Source organism: Ahaetulla prasina, chromosome 2 (genome assembly GCF_028640845.1).
Source record: "Ahaetulla prasina isolate Xishuangbanna chromosome 2, ASM2864084v1, whole genome shotgun sequence".
Taxonomy (NCBI): Eukaryota; Metazoa; Chordata; class Lepidosauria; order Squamata; family Colubridae; genus Ahaetulla; species Ahaetulla prasina.
Window position 1 is genome coordinate 174994468 of NC_080540.1, and position 25679 is coordinate 175020146.

The window sequence follows — 25679 nt, forward strand, 5'->3', positions numbered from 1 at the left end:
GGTTGTCATTAGGCTTCCAGATTCAATTCGCGCTACTGGTAGTTATCTATATAGCTAGGCATAGGGCTGGGTTACTTGCAGAACTGTCTTTCGCTTTCCAGGATCTACGTATCCTGTTAGATCTGGCAGGAGAGGCAAGCTCTGGGTCCCATCTATTAGGAAATGTTGCTTAGAGGGACTCAGAAAGAGTCTTTTCTGTTGTAGCACCTACCCTCTTGACCATCATTCCCATGAAGACCAGACTTGCCCTGTCACTACTGGCTTTTGTGAACCCTTGAAGACCTGACTTTGTACCCAAGCCTGGGGCTCTGAATGTGTATTTGAGTTCATATCATGGCTCTGTTAACTGCTATTGTTTGGCTTTTTATTTTTGCTGCTGTGTTGATATGTGCATATATATTGCTTTGTTATAATGTTTTTTTATCTTATTTTTATTCATTGTTAGCCATCCAGAGCTATGTATTTGAAATAGCCAGCCATATAAATTGAAGAAATAAGTAAATATTATGAGTTAACTATTTTGCTGTATGTAAACAAACAAGTTGTAATACAAACTGGAGTTCATTCAAGCAATATTTTATTTCTACACAAATTTGCAGGTAGAAATTTGCATGAATCTCACACATATATCATCCCTCGGGAGATATCAATAAAGTGTATTGCACTAAGGACCAGTTTCAAAGTCAAAATTTTCTTTGTCTGCAAAGCCATCTGACAAAGACTTGGAGAAACTAGAACCCTAATTTCTAAAACATTTTTAGGTAGAGTGAGATACAATCACTCATCCCCTTTTTCCTATCAGATTTCAATAATAGAAGTATCACAACACACGTATAAGAGGAGCAGAGCTTATGGTATGATTGCATTATCTTATTTTTGTCATTTGCCCTCCAAAGCCCATTGCAGATGATTTAGAACAAAGTATTGGCACCGATTAGGAAGGAGTTACAGTTGAGAAGTAGATGTGCCAAATGTCTAACTTATACTCCTATCATCTCCAAATAAAAGATAAGCAGTATTGTGTATTTACACTGTGAAAAATCTCTGCTAAAGAGGCAAAAGAGCCATCATAGGTTATAAAGTACCATACAAGACAGAAATATAGTTGGAATCATATCTACACTGTCAGACATGCCAGAACCAGTATCGCTGTCTTTGGTGACAACTGGATAAGCATCTTTTATTTAAATTAAAAAAGACAAATTGAGGATTCATCTATCCTAAGGTATAAATGTATTTTTCCCAAAATTTGTTCCCTCTGCTTGAGGCTTCCAATCTTCTGATAGACAATGCCAAAAATAGGAAAGTTCCACTCTGCAGTAGATTCAAATATTAACTATGGTTTCATCTTCTTGACCCACTTTCTTATTCTGTAAGCCCTTTTTTTAAAAAAGATAACTGCTGTTCTTTTCCTAAACCCAATTAGATGCAATTCATGGGGGGGGGGAGTGTAATTTAAATATTCCTGCATCCTGTGACACTGATGAGAATCATCTCCTAACTGCAGCAATTAGGAGGGGGGGGGAAATCTCCCTTGGATGCAATGGGATCTTTTTCTAAGCCTAATTACCAAGCTAGGAAATTTTCTTCAAAATGGCAAATGAGAAGCAGTAATAGAGAAAATGGGGGGAGGAAGCAGAGTGGGAGGAAGAAATACCAGAAAATATGAATAACAAATGGAAGAAACAACCTTCAATAAAACATGTGCTAAATCCATGTTTATTAGAAATGATTGATTACTTTGCCTGGGTTGTACTTAAAACCAAGTCAGATTATGTTTTTTGGAGGTTCACTTTGTTTTTATTTTAGTCAATTGACTCATAATGGATATATAATACAGTAATGATATACACTTTTTTCAGACAACCCTGAATTTGAATTTGAAGTGCCCTGTTTTGAGTTTGAAACAATTATTTCAAGAAACAGTTTTACACTCAAAGAAACATCTCCAAATCTGAATCAATGTTTTATATGCAACCTTGTAGTTTATAGATACAAGTCTGTGTTACTATGTAAACCTGATCCAAATACCGCCGCTCAAATTCTGTAGTAATATAGAAGAGCTAGCAATGAAACATGCATTAAATGATACTCATCTGCTTCTCATAATTAATACATCAAAAATCTATCAACCAGTTATCATCAGTTCAATAAAGCTATAACCAAAAACCTGAGCTTCAGTTATTCTAATTTTTGCCCAAGTGAAAGATAATGACTTAAAATATATGCCACCTAGAACAGTGCCTCCCAACTTTAGCAATTTCCAAGTGTATAGCTTTCAATTCTCAGAATCGTCAAATATGAGCGTTGAAGTCAACACATTAGGAGGCAAACCAGTTGGGACCTAACCCAATACCTCGAGTAATTATTACAGCTATGCACTTGCTGAAAAGCCAGCAAGAATTGTTGCAGACAAATTAATTGAACAAATTAAAATGGATTTAGATAGGTGGAAAAACTTGCAACTTTCCTTCATGACAAGAATCGCACCAATCAAGATGAATGTCCTACTCAAATTACTTTTTTTATTTCAATGTATTTCAATTAGATTTAAAAAGGAATTTTTACAAGTTTGAATAAAATCATATCAAAATTCATTTGGCAAGGTAAAAAACCGAGAAGTAAACTAAAATTATTACAGGATGCTAAGGAAAGAGGGGGATTGGGCCTTCCAGACTGGGAAAAATATTATCAAGCAGCAACTCTTGTATGGATGAGTGATTGGATACATTTAAAAAATAGGTTGCTAGCACTGGAAGGCCATGATATCCAGATCGAATGGCATGCTATTCTCTGGGAAGAGTAATACAAAGATCACAAGTACTTCCAGAAGCACTTCATTAGATGGGCACTCTTGGATGTTTGGATCAAAATTAAGCAGTGTACTTATACGGAAGTTCCGAATTGGCTATTGACATTGGAGATGTTCATACACCCAAAATTTTATCAAGTCAGGAAGAGTAATACATACAAAGATTTGTTAAACGAGAGGGGAGAGTTGAAACCTAGGAAAAATTTAAAAGAGGAAGGAATTGAACTTGAATGGTGGGCATATCTCCAAGTACAATAAAAATATATGAAGGATAAGAAAGATTGGGGCATAAAAACAGAATTAGATAAAATTTTATTAAGAACAGAGAAGAAGGCAATAAGGAAAATATACCATTATTTATTGGAACAAGATATGTTAGAAGAACAGGTAAAAGAAACTATGTTAATTTGGAGCAAATCTTTTGGCTATAGTATTGATCTAGATAAGTGACAGGATCTTTGGGAAAGAAACATGAAAATTACCTTAGCTGCTACATACAAAGAAAATTTATATAAGATGTTTTATAGGGGGCATCTCCCACCTATAAGATTAGCAAAGATAAGCAAAAACATTTGTCGATGTGTTGGAAGTGTGAGGCAGCGCCAAGGACTTTTTATCACATGTGGTGGGAATGCCCAAAAGCCGCAAAATTTTGGCACCAGATAAGACAATGGAGAGAGGAGATATCAACGCAAAATATAGAAGCAGAACTGGAATTTTTTTTCCTGGGTATCATAGAGGGCAAATACAATAAGCGCAATTTACCTAATGTTACATATTCTAACAGCAGCAAGATTAGCTTTTGCACAAAAATGGAAAAACAAAGAGACCCCCACAGAAGAAGACGTGTTAGCTAAAATATTAATTTGTGTGGAAATGGACAGACTGATCCTGGAACTTAAAGATAAGAATGAATCAGAGTATTATGAAATCTGAAACTAATTTTATTATTGGCTGGAAAGGAGGAGAAATGTTGGGATATAGGACCATTGACAAGTAAAATGTTTGGAAGTTTTTTATGCTAATTTGTTATGATAGATACGACTGAATTAGATATCGATATAACGTATATGGATGAAAAAATATAGGTATTTGAAATGTGATAATTAGTATAAATATGCATAGAGATAAGGAAGTATATGAATTATATGACAAAAGTTGATGAAAACGTTTAAACTGGAGATGTCACACTATGTCCATTGTTTTTAATTTGTATTATAAATAAAAAACTTTTAAAAAATATTGTTGCGGAACATACATCCTTTATTCAACATATCAACAATAAATTATTTTTGACCCCCAACAATAAATCATTGTTGGATGGGACATATTTGAATAGGAATGAATGAATTAAATTATATTTACCTGAAATCTGCCTCGCTGGAATGATCCACCTACAGATTTAGCATGACCAAATGCTTTATTCTCTCTGGTTGCTTGCTCAGAAAGAGAAATCCAGTCAGAAGCAACATCAACCGTCATCTCCTCTGCTGTGATTTTTAAAAAAGGGGGGGAAAGCAGGTAGGGGGGGACAAAAACAAAGGAAAAACAAAATAGATCAGGTAAATCTGTGACCATGTGAACACTAACAGACAGTACTACATTATAAAATAAGATTCTAGTATACATGTAGGCTTTTTTTTTAATATCCCAAGACCTATGCTTCTATGTGGAATGAAAAAACTGGTTAATCAAACCGGAAAACAAAGTGGTGACAGATGAAATGTTACACAGGGATATATGGATTTGCAGGAAATGCCCAAATTTTTTTTAAAAAAGGAGGAGGAGGAGGAGGAGGAGGAGGAAAGAGAAACATACTTAAAGAAATCAAAACGGATGTTACCTAGTCTAGATCCCTGACTGTAAGCACACTACCTTGCCGGACTTTTGATCTCTTGAAAAAGCTGGTCTGCCGTAGCCTGTATGCCCAGCTTTTTAATTTGCGAGTCCAGGATTTCTTGCTAATAGGGTTTTTGAGACTAGGGCAAGTAAAGCTTAGGCCAAAATATCCACCTCCTGCATGCAGGTGCACAGCTCCACCACTTGATTCTGAAGCAGGACAAGCCACAGGATTCTCAGGAAATGAAGCCTCCAAGGACATCTCCTGAACAAAACAAGGGGAGCAGGGAAGCAAGTAGAAAAGAAACAATATCTGAATAAGAGGATGAGGATACTTCACATACCACTTGAGCCTCAGATGCATTAAAGATTGCCTCCTTACTTAATGTTACATCAGCAAAACTCCAAACAAATCTGAATGTCCAATTCCTGAGACTCTTAATTGGTTAAGTGAAAAAAATTGAGGAATGCTTAAAAACCAATTTTAAAACCCATTTAATTCATTCATTAAATCAATTCCCTGTTTAATTTTACATATAAGCAGATCTCTGCTCCCTATGATTTCCTGATTTCACACACAGATTTTTGTTCCCATTCAAAAACCACTCGTTACAAAATTGATGAATAGGAAAAAAACATGTTGGAACCATCTGTGTGGAGTCAATGCTTACTTTTCATTTGCCAGGATCAGTGAGGGAGATGAGTTTATACAGGCATTCAGCAATATTCTGTATTTCTTTAGTGGGGCTATGTTTAGCCCCCACCAACCTTGTCAATACTCACATGTCCGCAGAAATCCCTGGGAGCAGAGGTAATAACTCTGGCCTCTTGCCTCATCACTGGCAAGCTATCAGGATGACTTCCGGATGGAATGAGTGCAGCTTGGGGATCGGTTTCTTGGGGGGAATTAGTGTCTTGTGTTTCAGGTCCAGGGCAGGGAAAAGTATCTTCAGCAGATGAGGAAAATGGAGACTCCACTGCACTCTGTGTGTCTTTTTGGCTCTCTGGAGAAGTGCCTGACAAGCTGTGCTCCTGATACAGAAGTGTCCGCAGCTTTTCATCCAGAGTTTTGATGTTGTTGTCAACAAAATCGATCTTAGGGGGACCCTCACTGTCTGATTCCAGAATAGATGAGGAGGCAATTCCTTCCTGACTTGGAGTCTGGGCCAAAGCAGCTGCTTGCTCAGCATTTATTACATGTTCTGCTTCCTCAGTGATCGAGGTCTGACAAGACATTGATGTGGATTCAAAGGCTTCTGTGGACAAATTCAACTCATTCACAACAGATGCTGGATGAGGTACATATGAAGATAGGGGAGCTCCATTATACTGAGTCTCTGCTGGCAAAGGGTCCAGCCAAGCTTCTGAATCGTAAGTAGTAACATCAGTATTGTCCCCTGTAGAGGCAGATGGTAATTTATCTGTGCTGCCTTCTGCTTCAAGAGAAAGGGTTGAAAGGTCAGGTTCCAAAATTTGGGGTTCAAATATCACACTGTCACTTGTCAAATCTTCTGAACTGAAAGAAGGGCTAGGCTTATGTTGGCTATTGAGATTGTCCACAGGTTGTGAACAATCTTTGGGTGTCTCTTCTTTTGTACTTTCCTTTATGTAATCTGTAACAAAACAGATGAACAATTGAGGCTGATAAAATAAAACTCCCCCCCACCAAAAAAAGAGACTATTATTAATAAAGCTTTAAAAGCTGATCTCCATGTTGGTTACTATTACTTTACTACTACTATTTTACTCTTCTAAAATAGCAATAGCACTTAGACTTATATACTGCTTCATAGAGCTTCATGGCTCTCTCTAAGTGGTTTCCAGAGTCAGCATATTGCCCACAACAATCTGGGCCCAAAAATGTAACATTTCACAGTAAAAGTTATTTAAAGATTATTATGAACAAGGGAGAGATGGTTTAAAAATTTAGATGTCACTATTTTCAGTCTTGCTTAGGAAATTAAGCCCTATGAATCTGAAACAGAAGATCCTCATCAGAACTGGAATCCTGGAGATATATTGAAAACCAAGATTCCCAGCATTCTCAGTTAGCATGGCTCATGACACTGCAGCCCCAACATATTTAAGAGGACCAAGGTTGGGAAAGTCTGGGCAAAAATATATCACAGAAAGAGCCTAGAAAGAAACACTGAAATAACAAAAACTCGGTTTGAAGCAGGGGTGAAATCCAGCCAGTTCTATCAGGCTCAGCTGAACCAGTAGCAGCGGCTATGGGAGGCTCTGGCCACCCGCGCAGACGTCATGATGTAGTTTTTTTGCAACATTTTAAGCCTCTGGTCATGCACAAAAGGCTTTGCAAATGCGCAGACGACAGTGTGCTCACGTTGGCAAACCAGTAGGGAAAGTAAGTAAATTTCACCCCTGGTTTGAGGTGATATAATCTTGGTTTTTTTTTTCTTTTAAAATGTTTATCTGTTTTTAAGCTACGTCTCATTAAGGCGTTTTATTAGAAATAATAAAAAAAACAATACAGTAAAAACTAAAAGGATGGGTTGGGGAGGGGAAGGGAGGGAGGGAGGGAAAGAAAACAAGATCTTACGAGCAATAACATTGAAGGTCTGGGCAAATAAAGGTTGTTTTTTTACTTATTTCCAAATAAATCATTTTATTAAGATGAAAAATTGATTGTTTTATTAAATATATGTTAAAATGTTAATTATTATAAGACAGTGATATATTTATTTCTTGTCCAACCCTAATGCCAATTAAATCACTAATTTTCTTCATCAGGGATGATATGACACGAATTCAGTATTGAACTGAATATGGATAAAGCTGATTATGCTAAGTTCTCTATTAAAACATGAAGATTTGCTGCAGGTATTAAAGCTGATTTTATATAGTTTGTGCTGTCATTCTTTACGACTATCCATCACCATACTAATCTAAGAAAAAAATAAAGTAAAAAATGGATAAGTTAATTCTGTCACTATAATTATTGTGCATGAACCAGTAAGGCCACAAACAAATAAGCAAACTATGTTTTTTAAGAGCGACTGAAAAGAATGGTAAAAAGTGTGAAATTCCCAAAAAACTTCAGAAAAATGGAAAACATTCACACAAAATGTGAACATAATGCTTTAGCATAGTGTTTAAAGCTGGGATCTCAAAGAACGAACAACTGCTATTAACTGGATTGACTATCTCTAAAGTAATGAAATATTTTCCTATGAAGAGATTCATAGGAATATATCTTCACAGAATAATACTTTATTACTATTTTACCCCAAAAATAATTTGCTTTCAAAACGGGAATGCGATCGCAGGGCAAATAAGGCTTTTTGTAAGTTTGTTTAATCTTCTGGAGGATGGGGCATTATTTCAAATTCAGATTGCCTTCTTTTCAAGTAAATGCAGTAATATTGAAAAGAAAGAGATTCTCAAATGGTCTGCTGTTCTTCACCACCATTCCCCTAATACTTTGCAATCTGAGCACTCTTACTTAAGCAGAGCCCAGTTCCAAAATCATCCAGACTACCACCAAAATCATCCAGACTGCCCCAAAAGAAAAATCTGCCATTTTTTTTTCTAAACATGTATTCACCTGTTGTCTGACATCCTTGAAAAGTTTTCATTGACTGTACTGGGATATAAGACGTCTGGGTTTCTCTGTTCTTTATTGTTTGGTTGATGCAAAACCTCCAGCGGCCAACAGGGGATGACTGGGGAGCAGCATCACCTAAAAAGGAGAGAGAAGCAAACAGGGGAGATTACTTCGTTGTTTAGATAATTACAAAAACAGCACTACCGTTGCAAAAAAAGGACTCTTAGAAGTAAAATGATACAACAATCAGTAGGGCTATCCAGAAGTCAGGATTTGAAGGGGGAAAACTGATTTGCAATATGCATGGGCGCTCATATACACTTGTGGACAGCAGCACATGGAAAGAGTTTTATTTTTCCTCGATTTTCATGATTGCTGTTCCAAGAGCAAAAGTTGTGTTTTATTTAAAGAGTTAAAATGTCTAATGTGTACATTGATGTACACTTTGAATAATTTCCCCCCCTCAAGCCTGGATCACTGTAATCCAACTAATTAGGATGCCTGTGATAATCCTTAATATTAGGATTAAGATTAGGATTAGGGTTTAATAGACATAAGGGAACACTAAATTACATTGGAGTAAATACTAATTCTAACATGGTGAAGGGTGGATTTTCTTTCTTCATGGTTTTTTTAACATTACTTAGATGCATTTTTAAATATGAAAGTAGTGTTCCTTTAGAAGCCACTAATGAAACATAAAAGCTTTTCTTTCTTCTCTCCTTTCTGTATAAATCAAGTATTCAAAATTATCCAACTTGACAATACACATACATTTGTTTATTCATTGTTAATGTATTAATTAATTCAATTTAGAGACCATCTAACTTCATAAGAAACTCATTCTGGGTAATTTACAACATTAACTGCAAGAAAACAATACAACAATAAAATCAAATTGTGAATATCTGGAGAAACAATCAGGTAAAATTCTACAGACACTTGATACCATCCTGCCCCAAGGCCTAAATTTAAAGATGTTCATTAGTAAAAACAATGCTTCTCAGGCCATATTTCCACCATATTTATCATAAATTGCATACACATCTATGAAATTTGCATTATGTGACACACCTGTCCTTTGCTTGTATTTATTAAATGTATCGGTACATGACATATTGATCCTGCTTCAATAGAACCATTCTATATTAATTAATTTTATTCATTTATACTATTATTTAATTTCAACTGAATCAATCAATAGCACTGCATCAGACAGTAACCATGATTTTAATTTCCATGGAATGAAACTCAAATCAACAAAGGAAAAAAGATATCTAAAATGTAATCAATAAAATACTCAGATTATTAGTGAATTCAACAGATTTCCTTTTAATCCAGAGTTTTATTCTTTCTCAAGAGAAGGCTTTCTGATACACATCTGGCTTCCATGACATATTTCTATTTTATCAAAATTTACATTTATTGTATCATTAATCAATTAACCCAGAAAAAGATCCGTAACTTTTACTCATACCACAGATTGTAGGATTAGGATCCAAAGAGCTGTATCAAGCTCCAGCAAGGTTTAAACAAACCAAGTAACAATCATAATTTGCTTTTAAAAGCTCCATATGTTTTACAGTTGTCTTCACATATGATAAGAAAGACTTCTGCTTTATAAACACAATTAATTATCACTCAACTCAGTCTTCCCCAGCCTGCTAATTCTAACTCCCAAAACTGCCAGACAGCATAATAGCTGGAAATTCTGCAAGTTTTATCTTAATATTTATTTAGTAGCTTTATTGGCCAGCTCAACCCAAAAGAACTGTAGATATTGCCAAATAGCTCTACAGAAAACCAGCTTGGGACAAACTATGGTAATATTTGAATTATGGAATTTTGGATTATGGCCAGAATTATAAACATTCCGGTCCTCTGGGGACCTAAAATACATGCATGTTAGAATTACGTGAAATTACAAAATAAAAAAACAGATGCCTACTTTGAGAACAATAATAAAACTGTTATTGTTCTGTTAATGCAATTATTGAAACAAAATTATGAAATCAACCATGTTTGAATCGGACTAATTTTGTATCATATAAAGGAACACAATAAATAGTTCACCCTAGACAATCCATAATCCATTGGATCCTCGTTTCAGAGATACTTTATTAAAGAGACAACCAGAATGATCAGGAGTGGACAAAAAAGCAGTGGGATTATGAGTGACTTTGGACTTCCTGTTGGCTTCTCTATTAAGTTTCCTTGGGAGAAAATGGCAAGGAATATTAGAATCAATCCTTCCTTCCTTCCTCCCAATTTTTTTTCCTTCCTTCCTTGCTGTCTTCTGGATATTAAAATGCAAACTAAATTGGCCAAAATGATCATTCCATGTTTGGACACAGTACTGCAGCGCTGCAGTAGTGCTCCCTGTAGTAGCTGCGAGCAAGACATCGTTGTCCTGGAGCAAGGCCTAGGAGAAACTATGATACAGGTCTTGCATGATGGTATCCATGATGGTAATTACCAGCAATGGTGATAATGCCAAACCTTAGTGTGTGCCAACTTTCACAGGAAAGTTGTCAAAAGGCTGGCGGTACATTTTACTCAGCTGCTGGTATTAGCATAATGCTGGCATTATGACCCATTTTATGAGTAGCTCAGGCACATCATGGACACGTACTTAAAATTCATGTCGCTGATAGCTTTGATAACCTCTTGAGATGCATAATCCTGTGCAGGCCTGGCCCAATGTTAGAGGAGCCAACAGGGATTTGCAAGTGTGGAAATCTGAAATCAGAGATTTCATCAAAGTACTGCTAGTGTTTTAAGATTAAGCTTGCCCTGCCATCCATTTTTATCCTTAAAGCATATGTAGTATTCAATGTCTTTTGCTGCTCTGGCATACATTTTCACTAGTTAATTAATATAGGTAGTCCTCAACGTACGGCCACAAGTGAGCCTAAAATTTCTGTTGCTAAGTGAGACATTTGTTAAGTGAGTTTTGACCCATTTTATGACTTTTCTTGCCATAGTTGTTAAGCGAATCATTGCAGTTCTTAAATTAGTAACACGTGGTTAAGTGAATCTGGCTTCCCCCATTGATTTTGCTTGTCAAAAGATTGCAAAAGGAGATCACATGACCCAGGGGACACTGCAACCATCATAAATATGAGTCAGTTGCCAAGCATCTGAGTTTTGGTCACATGACCATAGGGATGCTGCAATGGTTGTAAGTGTGAAAAACAGTCGTAAATCCCTTTTTTCAATGCAGGGATAATCTTAAGGAGTTGGTAGTGAATACAATTTATGTGTCTATGAGGCATAACTTTTATCAAATGGGCTCCTAGTATTTCTTAGTTTTCTTAAAGGTCCACCAAGCCAACTCCAGAAATAATGCTAATTTAACAACATTCATTAGGAGCTCATTATTTACCATTCTTCAGCCTATGATAATGTCATTAAAATGTTTAGAATATTCCACTAACATCAACAGGACTACTGCAAAGAGTCAACTATTGACTCTCTGCAGCAGTCCAGAGAATCAAAGGTAAACTATCGTAAGGGGATTGAAAGGACAAAATAGAAAAGAGCTGAGAATAGATCTTTGCCAAAAATCCACTGTGTTCTATAGATTTATTTTTAAATAAGGATGGTTTTAGTCTTGTGTGTTTCAGAGTGTTGCTTTGGTCCTGCAGGGTTAAATGTTTTAAAATAGTTACTTACTGCCACTTTGAGTAGATGCTGGATTTATCTGAACTTGTTCAGAAGATCCTGTCTGAATTAAAAATGAATAGATAAATATAAAAAGGGAGTTTCCCAATATAAGTACACATCTTTCCAGAAAACTGGCATTACTAAAGAAGCTAAACTTACTTGGCAGTTGTTTGGATCAGAAGGAGCAGATTCCATGCCAGCGGCTCGCTCTTCAATAGGAAGACTAGAAATGATGTCTTGAGCCTGGCAAACAATAGCTCTCAGCTCATCAACAAATTTATCCTTCTCATTTTCCAATACAAAATTATCTTCAACCTAGTAAGTGGGAAAGGGAAGAGGGGCGGGAGAAACAGGATAGAAGATATGGATACAAACCTTATTTTGCTCTTCAAATTCTGGCTATCACCCATTCCAATAGGCTGTAGAAAATTAGATCTCACCCATAAATAGTCACATTCCAAATATTCAGTTATTACAAAACATGTTGAAAAGAACATTAATCTTGACAAAGTATTCTAAAAAAACTGACTGAAGCTTTATTTCCCAATAATGCTAATTTGTTTTCCTTTATGAAATGCCAACTCTTCTCACATGATGCCAGTGTCCAGTTCTTCTATTATATTTAGTATTAGTGGAAATACCTCAGTTTTTGAAATATTATCTGGCTTCATATCCATCTTTTTATTTTTACTTTTCTTACAAAGCAAAATATTAATCTCTGACATCATTTTTTTTATTTTTACAAATATCTCTGGGCACCATCAGGGGGGCTGGAATCATGGTAAGCAGCAACATCTATTTGTCTCCAGATGAATGCATGGTTTGTGATTAGCCTTGCCCACCAATGTTGCCAATTTTGTGGATATCTGGTAAGTGTTCTCAAAATTTCAAATGAGCTCATTAATCTATTGATCATAGAACATACTTATTTTGAAGCAATACCCCTATACTATTTCCTCACAGATGATGAGTAAGTTTGGTATAATAATTCTATAGTATGATGTGAAGGATATAATTATATGGTCACCTGAAAGTACATCCCATGTGATATAGAATAGAATAGAATAGAATAGAATAGAATAGAATAGAATAGAATAGAATAGAATAGAATTTATTCTAGTAGTTTCTAATAAAACAAATAAGGTCCATGATGCAAAGTTAGCTTTCAGATATGACATATATATGCTTTCAAAATCTCCTTTTGCTAATTTAAACATAGACCACTCTCTGAAATGTTTTTCTAATGTTTCTCTTCTCCTCCTGTCCCTTACCCCCAGGTAATATACTCCCAGGTATTCATGCCAGTAGGTCACAGAACTTCAACTAACAGGATCCAGGAGAAAGGCATTCTCTGCTGTAGCGCTGATGGGGAACAACTTGTCCACCTCCAGAGGATGAGATTTGCCTCCACCCTCCTTCCACCAAGGGCCTGAAGATCTGGCTTTGCCAGTTGGCTTGGAGACCCAATGGGGGAGTACTTCAACTAGAGATGGCTGCTAGACTAATTAACTGAGCTCATATTCCCCCCCCCATGCTTCCTGCTCCTCCTCCTTTTTTAAAATTCATTTTATTGTAGTTTCCTTGTTTATTTTATTATTTTATTAATTAGCTATTGTTGTTTAATTTTTTTTTAAATCTCATTTTCACTATTGTAAGTTCCACCCCCCTCAGAATAGCCCCATGGTGGGATGAGTGATGAATACATTTAACAAATAATAAAATATTTAGGACTAAAATATGAATTATATTATCAGTCTAAAGGAAGCTAACAACTTTCAGAGATTCCAAATGTGATGTTTCCAAAAGTAAAGTGCAGTCATATATTTCTGTCCTTTATTCTCAGACATTCCTCGAACAGCCCCAAATCCTCTTCATTTTTATAGTCTTGCCCCAAAGCCAGTATCAAAATTAATTCTCAAATAAATAAAATATAGGCATATGAGCTGCAAAACTAAGAGGTTCTATATAACTTTCACAAGTTATATAGAAAGGTTCTATATAACTTGTGAAATATCATGAAGAACTAGGGTACTTGCATTTGAACTATATAGCATCTAAATAATTTTTAAAAGTTTGAATGCCATTAGTAAGGAATTATCTATTTTGACGCAAGGCATATATAACTTGCCATGTAATCAGCGATGTCCTCTGGAGCATCTCCATCAACATCAAATTTAAATGTAACCATCTTGTTGTTATGTGTTTCCAGTTGGCACTCAACAGTATTGTCTCCAGATGTTGATACCTGATTGAACAGCAACAAAAAAGACATTGTGCTATTAGACAGATGCAGAATACATCTTTTTTTTTTCTGTCTTTAACATCTAAGGTAAGTCATACTTTCCATAAAATCACATGACCAGTTCAACAACAAAGTACTATTATAATTGTCCTTACTATGGCAAAGCTCATCCTTTTCAATAATTTTTGTTTCAATGCATGTGTTACAGGTCACGTACTGTATCATTACAGGGAGGAAAGAATTAGGAATCATAGGAGACTGCTTCATCTTCTAATGATTGAAACACTGTGTCAGTAGAGCAAAACTAGCTGGTTCTGTTCTCTCTGCATCCTGCAATATAAATGTTCACACGTATCTGAAACATTGCCTGTGAATTAGAAGAGATTGAGCCAAAGTACTGGTTCTAAACAGAAACAGAGAAAATAATTCTCCACCTACAATAAGAATGAATGTGGTTTGTCATGTTTTTGTTTAGCTATGGGTGAACCCAAGCATTGTAGTTTACAAAATATGACTTGTGCATTAGTGTAAAGTACAAGCTCAGCCAATTGTGACTCAATTAAAATTGGTCACTGTTTCATACAGTCAATATTGAATGCACAACAACATTAAATCACTGTTTTAACTGCAAGCAATAACCAGAATTGTAAAAATACTAGCAGTTAAGCTCAGGTAAACAATCTTTTTATTGATGTTGTCACAAGGTCTAAAGATATGCTCTTATGTAATCCTGTTCCTCTTCTACATCCTGTTCTCCAGGATCATGCAAGTATTTTGTGGCTAGTGAATTATTTGTAATTTTGAAAGTGTATCTTGAGCACTGTCAGAAAATGGTGATTATAGAAAGATTTTGCCTACATATAAATTGGGCCCATAAAATAGCCAATTACTTATCAGATAAGCTTACTTTCTACTTCTCCAAAGTTACCTTTGACTTCTGTCCTAAGTACATTCCAAGCAAGGTACTGGGGTGCAGTTGCTCACTGGGTTTTTTTAATAAATATTAAGTATTCCTGTAATTGCTATGTGAAGGCCACTGGCATTTTTCTCAAGAAAAGTGATGCTACTTGATGATGCTTTGCTTCACAGCATGCTAATTTTAGTAACTTCTTTGTTAAAAAAAAAAAGAAGGCAGAGAAGGCAGGAAACCTGGCCAGCGATTTTGTTGTAATCCCCCATTTAAAAGCCTCTAGTTTAAAAATATACAAACCTGCAGTACTGTGAGTTGAAATTTGGTTCCCTTCTCTGATCGGGCACATGAGGTCCTTCTCTGTTTGCTCTTATCTTGTTTTCCATTTCCACATGGAAGGTCACAGCCAGTCACACCTTCCTTTGGAAGGTCCTGTACCAAGCTAAATAAAAGAAAGAAAACAGAAACATTAGGAGGCAGGCATATCCTTACCTCCTAAACTTTCTAAACATTAGTAAGTACAAAAGGTAATTTCCAATATATCAATTGCTTAAATCAGAGCCAAAACAATAAATGCAGAAAAGATAAAATATAGACTATGGCAGGCACTACTTGTTCAGTAACTTAAAAATGATAAAAATATTCCTCACTGCTCATGCTGAACACTACTGAACTAAAATGCTTTTGACAAGGAAATAGTATAAATTATTATGTTTGAAAAACTGCCAAATTGCTTCTTTATTTGTATTATAAAACAGATTTTTTCCTTTTACTTCAGTGGTGGCAATTTTCTGAGCACACTCAGGGAATGTTCTTACCAGTGCAAAAGAAGCTGGATTTAACAAAGTGGATCTGTTAGAAGCACTGATCCTATTCTGCAGAAAAGTGTAATTGCTCTCAGATTAATCTAAATCATTCTTTTTGGGGATACTTTGTACTTACAGCTTTAAAGAAGATGCAATTTAAATTAAAACTAGGTTGAAACATATTGTCTTTATTCTATATTACTCTGAGTCACAAAGTCCTCATCACAATAATTAATCAATAAGGTATAGGTCATAACCTTGGGATAGAGGGAGTGAGGGCCATGTTAGTGATGCCAAGGCTAAAACCATAGCCATACAATTTCACTCAAATATAAAACAAATTTGGGCATATCCGCACATCCTCCCACTCTCCCACCACATTCCAACCTAGGGAACAGGAGAATTAAGAGCTTTCTTCAATGGCAGTTTGTTATATTTCTGTGCTGTGCTGTAACAAAGGAAAATGGACATGAGGGTAGATTGCATAGGACAGGGAAGGCACAGCTATACGGATCTTTACAAATGCAATGTTGTAGCTTGAGTTTTGCCCATTGCTGTTGACATAGTATATAGAAAACAATGTAGGCCTACTATACAGTAGGTAATTTTGCCATAGGGAGTCAGAGAAGTGGCCAAGTATTGAAACTGAATGATGCAGCAAAAAAAACTGAGAGTGTTAGAGACACACTTTTTTAAACATGCTTAATCTAAACTATTTCACTGAAGAGAATCCACAAGTTTTTTTAAACATTTCATTTGATTAAAAGAACCACCTGAACATTTCATCTTTCTTCTCACATTCTTTGAGAACTGTTACCTTCCCAAGTCATCTTCTGTTTCTGGACACACTCACAGTCCTCTCAGTTCTTCACTTATGAATAAAAAATGTAGTTGTTCATCAAGTTTGGGCATTATTCTAAGCTACCTTTCCCCCACTTAGGAGTCTCCAGTTTTGCTATATTGACTCTTGGATAATGTGAGCTGAAATCCAATCCCCTTTACTGCTGTGACAGCCAAGTGAATTAATCTTAGAGCAAACTCACCCTTGACTAGACTCTTGTTTTTGAACTGCTGGCTGATGTTCATGTTCATCTGATACTGAGATGGAAACCTGTGAGGAGAGAGGGGATAAACTGATGTGTACCATTTGCTAATTTCCCCTGAATAGAGTAAATCTTTTAGAAGAGAACTAACTCCAGAATAGGCAAATTGTTCATGCGTTTGATATAGCACACACTCATGTTTTACTCGCTAAGGTGTATCAAAGATAAACTAGCACAATATTTTACCTTGGAAGTTTTAACAAAGTATTGTGTTTGCTTTTTTCCTTTTAGCTATTTAAACTGTGATATTGTAGCCATTTTCTTATGATTATTGTATAGTTTTCTGTAAATCATCATCTTTGTGACAAGATAAAGCACCTCTTCATTACTGCTATACTGGCACAGTGATGGTTAAATGATACTATAAGAGGCTACAAATCACTAATAAGGAAACAATTGTTTGTAACTTTCTCAGATGTTACTGTACTTCATCCAAGTACAACTGAAACTGCTGCCCTGATTTAGAGCCATTTTTCTACTCAAAAATTAGATAGGAATTACTCTAGTATGCAGGACTTTTTATGTGATTTTAGCCTTCAGATACATAAACATTAGATTAAAGATAATTATTCTAACCAGAAGAGTCCAACAAAAAAATATGTTAAGCAATAGTACACCAGGCACATAGAAACATAATCCAAAGATTGCTACATCTGGTGATTTATAATACAATGAAACCTCTTCTATATGTGTGTTATTTTTAAAGCTCATTAATAATCTAAATGCTAAGAGATTAAAAGGCTTCATGGGATTCAAGACTCAAGCCAGTCTTCTTTAAGGAATTTAAGGCATGAGATAGCAATTTTTGTGAAATTAAAACTTTAAGCTGTATCCAAGAAGATGGTGAACCGTATCATTAAGAAGACAGGATAACTGAGATGTGATACTTGTATACAATTTAATTTACAGGGCAAAATGCCCAGGCAGCTAAAAAGAAAAGGATAGAGTCAGCAAGAAGAAGGAAAGAAAATTCTGAAGTAATGATAGGTATTAGAAGTCGTGTACCAGAGAAAAGAAGCATGAAGTAGGGGAGGGGGCCACACACAAAAACAGCTGGAACTATATTATATGGGAGAGGATGATAAGAAAGACAAATCATATACTGAGATAAGCAATTGAGAACCAGGATGGCACAGCAAATAAGATCAAATGCAATCAAGTAACATGTTGGCAGGGGCATAGAGTCAAAGAAAGGCATGGGAATGCTCACTTTCCCCCACTACACAGACTCTTGGATTATACCTACCGTATATACTCGAATATAAGCCGATCCGAGTATAAGCCGAGGTCCCCAATTTTACCCCAAAAACTGGGGTAAACTGGGGACTCGAGTATAAGCCGAGGGTGGGAAATGAGGCACCTACGGTTGAAACCTCCTCCTCAGCTGAGAAGGCTGGCGGCTCCCCCGCCCCGCCCTCTCACTGCACCGGCAGGGCTTCCCCGCGCTAATGCAAAAGCCCGCCAAGTTTGTGCCGGTAAAATGTGAAAAAAAAAAAAACAAAACTCGAGTATAAGCCGTATATACTCGAGTATAAGCCGAGGGGCTTAAAAAAAAAAAACAACTCGAGTATAAGCCGTATAGACCCGAGTATAAGCAATTGAGAACCAGGATGGCACAGCAAATAAGATCAAATGCAATCAAGTAACATGTTGGCAGGGGCATAGAGTCAAAGAAAGGCATGGGAATGCTCACTTTCCCCCACTACACAGGCTCTTGGATTATACCTATTTTTTAATCTTTTAAATTCAGGAGAGCATGAAGTAACTCTTAAGAAAACCATGCCTATCAATTTATCTTAAAACTTCACAATTAATGTTTGTGAAACGTTCAAAGCTAATTAGCAAAATAGTTAACAAAAAGGGAGCCAACTGGAACTTTTTCTTGTTTCTTGCCTCCAGAAATCATGGGTGCTCCAACATTGGATGTTTTAAGAAAAGTCTAGAGAATCACTTATCTAAAATGGTATAGGGTCTCCTGCTTGAGCAGGGGGCTGGACTAGAAGACCTCCAAGGTCCATTCTATCTCATTCTATTCTATGCTATTCTATGCTATTTTATTCTATTCTAGCTTTTTTTTCTAGAAGAGTTTTTATCCAACACCAGTTCACAGGAAAGAAGATGTGATCTAAATGACACATTAAGATGGCAGGGGAAGGGGGGAGTTGGTAACGGTTCAGGGAGGCTATTAGCCCACTGGATTCTCCATTCTTTATAATGAGTGTGCTTAAATAAAATCAAAATACATGGGGACATTCACAAAACTGTAATTGTGGAAGCACTATTGTTTTCCAAGTGTGGAGCTTCAGAGATGATCAACTTGTGCTTACTCTTGCTTCCATCAAATTAACCAATAGCTGAACAACCTTTTGCACCCACCCTCATGTAACCGTCATACTTGCAAACATTTGGTAAATATCTTGTAACTTTCCCCACCTGAAAAAAATAAGATTAAAAAATAAGATAAAATAAAATAAATAAGATTTAGAGTATGTGTTTTTACCACTCCCTGATGGTTTGGCAAAAATTACAAACAAAAGACAACCAAAATTCCTTCCGAGAGATTAAAGGGTAAGGATGAGGGAAAACTAAACTTAAAAAACCCCACCACCTTGCTTTTTTCCCCAAAAAAAATATGTTTCCATAGTGATTGCTCCATAATAAACCTGCATTTAAGAGCCTATGACTGTGGCAGCATAGGATGATCCTGCACAGCTATCAAGGAATAGGGGAGTTCTGTACAGTTATGTTCCTTTGTACATCTAGATTGTTTGTATACAGATTGATAATTTTCTTATTAGAGAAATTAGCAAGTGGAAAGGTCTATTTCCAATATCACCATTATCATTTTTCCCTTAATGCAAATAACTGTTACTTAATAAAATAAAATTTGAAAGTGAAACATTAGGATTGAAAACGTAAATGTTCTCTTATAATAAACATTTTCTTCTTCTCTGGGATTAGGTAGCCGAGAAAATGATTATTATTATTTTTTGGTAGATATAACAACTGACATACCTGTGGAATGTCTTGTCCTTGATGATACTCTTGGTTTGGTTCATTCACAGCAATAAATGCTGTTTGCTGGTTCAAAGAAGCTGCCATAGAATTCTTAAAAGGAATCTGCTCCTGGACAATCAATTCTGCAGTTAAAACTGAGTTCTGACATACTGGCTGCTGTTGAATGTATGCTGGTATTGGTGGAGGAATAAACTGTTGGTTATTGTCAATTGGTTGAAACGTCTGAGACTGTTGGAGGAGAGGAGCATGATTCAACAGTCCTGACACATCCAAAGATTGTTGCATTGTATAAACTTGTTCTGACTGTTCTGATACAGAAGTTACGGTCTGTAATGTATCAAGGGCAGACTGAGGGATTGTGGCTTTCTGCGGCTGAGTAATAGGTTGCTGGCTAAACTCCTGATAAGGAGATTGTGATTGCATTTGTGGTGTGAAAGATGGCTGAGATGAGGCAAAAGGTGCCTGTGGCCCTGACTGTTGTCCTTCTGCAATTTTATGTGCCACATGTGGTGGGTGCAGCTGCTGGTGGCCCATGCTAGAATCTTGCTGAATAAGATATACTGTTGGTTCCGGCAGATGTGGCTCAGAAGGGTAAGGATGAGTTTTTGTGGACTGTGTAGAACCAATCTGCAATTCCAGGTTGCCAGCATCTCCATCCTTTGACAGGTGTAATGACTGATCAGGTGAATGCACAGCAAAACTTGACTGATCAGTATTCCGTACTGCTAAATGAGCTTGCTGAATCTCTGGAGGTTGAGCCATATAGGTTGGTTGAGTTATATATGCTGCCTGCCCTTGATAAACATACGCTGACTGGTCCAAAGAATGTCCTGAATATACTCCAGAAGCTGCATAAATCAATGGCTCTGGGCAAGGCGCCTGATTTGAACCCTGTGCTGTATAAGTGACATGCATCTGACATGCGGCTTGCTCTGGATCCTGCAGCTGGTTAGTTGGCTCTACTTGGTGTTGCAGCTGCTCTGAAACTGGTGGGTTGTGTGGGGATTGTGCTGGGTATATCATTTGTTCCTGGATTTGCAACTGATACTGGGTCTGGATGGAATAAGCCTCCTTTTCTGAAATTGAACCTGAGAATTCAGATTGCTGATGCTTTTCCATGTCTTGCTGAGAGACAGCTGGCAATGGATCTTTGGAATCAGAAGAGAGAACAAACTGCTCTTCTTTCTGCTGTTGTGGAGGCATGTGAAATAACGTATGTTGCATTACACAAGGATGCTGATTTGTAGAATGGTGTATCTGAGTCATTTGCTGTTCTTGTTGAGGCCCCAAAGTATCTAGGGATATTTCTGGGCAATGTGAGACCTGCTGCATCAGTGTCATTTGTTGTGGTACAGCAGAGACCTGATGAACGGGTGCAGTATGTTGAGATTGTGAAGTTGGCTGCCCACATGCCACCTGTTGGGAAACCAGCTGAGGTTGCTGCGAGGAGGCCCCATGCTGTGTAACTTGCTGCATGGAGGCTACCTGCTGTGGAATCTGCAGGGATCCAATCTGCTGATTGGCAACTTGCTGAGATTGCAGCCCTGGTGCCATTTGCATTGATGTCCCCTGCTGGAGAACTTGCTGAGGAGCATGCTGGGGTTGAGTCACGGATGCCACCTGTTGTGTAACTTGTGGGTGTCCTTGCTGTGGCTGCTGTATAGATATCATCTGCTGTGGAACTTGCTGTGGCTGCTGTATAGATGATGCTTGTTGTGCCTGAACAGTTGCCATTTGCTGGGACTGCTGCATGGTTGTTGCCTGTTGAGGAACCTGCTGTGGCTGCTGTGTGGATGTCATCTGCTGTGGAATATGAAGAATATGTTGTGGCTGTTGTATGGAGGCCACCTGTTGAGGGTTTTGTTGTGGTTGCTGCATAGGTGTCACCTGTTGTGGAATAAGCTGTTGCTGTTGTATGGATGTCACCTGGTGGGGGAAATGGTGTGGCTGCTGTATGGATGCTGCTTGTTGAGATCCTTGTTGTGGCTGCTGTATGGGTGTCACCTGTTGTGGGACCTGCTGAGGAATATGCTGTGGCTGCTGTATGGATGTCACCTGTTGGGGAATATGTTGTGGCTGCTGTATGGATGTCACCTGTTGGGAAATATGTTGTGGCTGCTGTATGGATGTCACCTGCTGAGGAATATGCTGTAGTTGCTGTGTGGATGCTGCCTGTTGAGATACTTGTGGTTGCTGTATGGGTGCCACCTGCTGAGGAGCCTGCTGAGGAATGTGCTGTGGCTGCTGTATGGATACGGCCTGTTGAGATCCTTGTTGTGGTTGCTGCATAGGAGTCACCTGCTGTGGAACCTGTTGAAGACTTTGTTGTGGCTGCTGTATGGGTGTCACCTGCTGAGGAATATGCTGTAGTTGCTGTATGGATGCTCCTTGCTGAGAACCTTGTTGTGGCTGTTGTATGGGTGTCACCTGTTGTGAAACGTGCTGAAAAATATGCTGTGGCTGTTGTATAGATGCCTCCTGTTGAGGACCTTGTTGTTGTTGTTGCTGCTGTATGGTTGTCATCTGCTGTGGAACTTGCTGAAGAATATGCTGTGGCTGCTGTATAGATGCTGCCTGTGGAGGACCTTGTGGCTGCTGTATGGCTGTCACCTGCTGTATAATGTGCTGTTGTTGCATGGATGTCACCTGCTGCGGAACCTGTTGAGGTTGTTGCATGGCTGCTGCCTGTTGAGGACTTTGCTGTGATTGCTGTAAAGGTGTCACCTGCTGTTGAACCTGCTGAGGGATATGGTGTGGCTGCTGTATGGATGTCACTTGTTGAGGAACCTGCTGAGGAATAAGATGGGGCTGCAGTGTGGATGTTACTTGTTGAGGAACCTGCTGAGGAATAAGATGAGGCTGCGGTGTGGATGTTACTTGTTGAGGATTCTGCTGGGGCTGCTGCACTGATGCCACTTGTTGGAGAATTTGCTGAGGAACTTGCGGAGGCTGGTGTATGGATGCCGACTGTTGGGAAATTTTCTGAGGCTGCTCTAGAATCTGCTGAGTAGAAGCTACATGTGGAACAGTTAGGCTTTGCTGTATAGATGTCGCTTGTTGAGGAACTTGCTGAGACTGCTGCATAGGCATCCCTTGCTGGTGAATTTGCTGTGGTTGCTGCAAGGACACCCCTGGTTGAGGTGGCTGCATAGATGCTACCTGCTGAGATTGCTGCATAGTCATTAGCTTCTGGGGAATCTGCTGCATAGCTGCAATTTGCTGAGAAACCTGCTGTGAAGATGATGTCATTTGTGGAACCATTTGCTGGCTTGGCTGCATAGATGCCACCTGCTGAGGAACTTGCTGTGCTTGCTGTGTCGATGGCACCTGCTGTGAAACTTGCTTGGGTTGTTGAATAAGTCTAACTCCTTGTGGAACTGACTGAAGAACTTGTATGTTGTTGACATATTGAACCGAAGGCTGCCCATGTAGCACAGGGGACTGACTGGCAGATACCAAATTGGCAGGAGCAGTCTCTAATTCCACCGATCCCACAGCAGCTGTAGCCTGACTACCAAGTCTAGCAGCAGAGGTTAACTGCATGCTTGTTGGCATGTGTTGATTCCCCACCTGTGAGGCAGGTATATTCTGAGGAGAAGTTATTGTCAACATCTGCTGAGGAACTCCCATGATGGATCCATCCAAAGCTTGATTTTCTGCATTGTAGGATACCTGTGAATCTGGAGGCTGGTAAAAAAATAAACTTATTTTAGATGTTGATACAGTGCTTGTTTTTTATCAAGATTTTATCCTATAAAATGTTGTCATGAAAATAATCTTCTGGACATCATTTCAGACAGAACTGGCTATATAAAAAGCAACAAACATATAGAATGTATTGTACAAGTTAAAAATATCAGCTGTAAAATTCCATCACCTTAGCAACACTTATTCGATGTTTTAAAAGAATTACTTTAACTATAGGAACTGGAAAATTGCCTGTGCTCTAAAAAGAATAAATGGAAATGCTGAAAGTTTTTCACATTTTTATATTTGAGATGTCTGAGCAAAACTGCTATTTGTGAATGTTAGTCCCATCTAGCAATATGCATTGTAGTGAGACAGCAATCTCTATAGCATCCAGAAATACAACCCTTTTCACAAGTCTTTAGATTTATAAGTGAGAGTGGAAAAGCTTTCAGGCAAATAAATGTTCAAAGAAGAAAAGCAAGGAAATAATTAAGTTCTTCAGATCCTTTTTCACTGCCAGCTGCACTACCTGGAAGCATACTTTTTATTTTAAAAAACATACATATAATCTATAATTTGGTACTTGATGTGGGTGTCAGCTTTGGAAGCCATATTAGGCCGGGAGCTTCCGTGCTGCCACTTTCTCATGTGTGGGAAAGTAAGAGGGGGGATTTAGTAGAGGGGTTGTCTTTAGATATAATAGCATTTTTCCTGTTGGTCAAGGTCAGGCCAATCCTACATCTTGAGGAGGAGGAGTAAACAGTGTTCACCCTGTTTACCTCTGGAGCCCAGCATTTAGGAATTGCCACCTGCTGATACACAGGGCCATGAAGTATCAGAAAAAGAGTGCTTAAAAGTGTGGCAATCATTAGTGCCATGAAATGGATACTCAGATGTATTTGTTAATGAAGTTAGATCCCCATTTGGCTCATTTTACAATGCAGAGATGCATCATTTAACTGGATAAACCTAGAGAGTACTTGGAGGTCTAGCCGTTCCGAAGCTGATCGGACACTAGTGAGATCTTTTACTAAGACCTACCTAGTGGCAATGAGGGAGGCGAAACGTTCTTACATTTCCACCCTCATTGCATCGGCAGATAACCACCCGGCCGCCCTGTTTCGGGTGACCCGCTCCCTCCTTCACCAGGAGGGGCGGGATGACCCCCTTACAGGGACGTGCTGAGGAGTTTAACGGTTATCTATACGATAAAATCGTTCAACTTCGGGATAGTTTAGATCAAAATTGCGATGATCCAAGTGGGATGACGGAGGCACGTCTTGTTGAGGTTGTTTGGGATGAGTTTGAGTCTGTGGCTCTCGAGGACGTGGACAGGTTGCTGGGGAAGTTACATGCAACCACATGTTTACTGGACCCATGTCCTTCCTGGCTGGTGCTGGCTACTCAGGAAGTGACGCGAGGCTGGCTCCAGGGAATTATAAATGCTTCTTTGTTGGAAGGGGTTTTCCCTGCTGCCCTGAAAGAGGCGGTGGTGAGACCCCTCCTCAAGAAGCCTTCCCTGGACCCAGCTATTTTGGGAAATTATCGTCCAGTCTCCAACCTTCGCTTTGTGGCGAGGGTTGTAGAGAGTGTGGTTGCATGGCAGCTTCCCCAGTACCTGGATGAAGCTGTCTATCTAGACCCGTTCCAGTCCGGCTTCCAGTCCGGACATAGTATGGAGACAGCTTTGGTCGCGTTGGTAGATGACCTCTGGAGGGCCAGGGATAGGGGTTGTTCCTCTGCCCTGGTCCTATTAGATCTCTCAGTGGCTTTCGATACCATCGACCATGGTATCTTGCTGCACTGGTTGGAGAGTTTGGGAGTGGGAGGCACCAGTCGCAGACGGTGTTGACAGGGGGGCAGAGGTCGATCGCGAGGCGCCTTACTTGTGGGGTGCCTCAGGGGTCGATTCTCTCGCCCCTCCTGTTCAATATCTACATGAAGCCGCTGGGTGAGGTCATTAGTGGTTTCGGGGTGAGTTACCATCTGTACGCTGACGATACGCAGCTGTACTTCTCCACCCCGGAC

General features: G+C 38.4%; 1 protein-coding gene across 1 annotated transcript in view; it reads right to left on the minus strand.

Annotated features, from left to right (window-relative positions):
* The window catches only part of WNK3 (WNK lysine deficient protein kinase 3), a 106672-nt gene that overhangs the window by 9927 nt on the left and 71066 nt on the right, over positions 1-25679 (minus strand). Inside the window, exons 12-21 of the mRNA XM_058171594.1 lie at positions 19959-23648; positions 16884-16951; positions 15335-15476; positions 14011-14127; positions 12042-12197; positions 11892-11943; positions 8217-8351; positions 5435-6264; positions 4688-4916; positions 4178-4302 (exon numbers count right to left, since the gene is read on the minus strand). Coding sequence (XP_058027577.1) covers positions 4178-4302; positions 4688-4916; positions 5435-6264; positions 8217-8351; positions 11892-11943; positions 12042-12197; positions 14011-14127; positions 15335-15476; positions 16884-16951; positions 19959-23648 — 5544 coding nt within the window. The remainder of the gene's footprint in view (positions 1-4177; positions 4303-4687; positions 4917-5434; positions 6265-8216; positions 8352-11891; positions 11944-12041; positions 12198-14010; positions 14128-15334; positions 15477-16883; positions 16952-19958; positions 23649-25679) is intronic.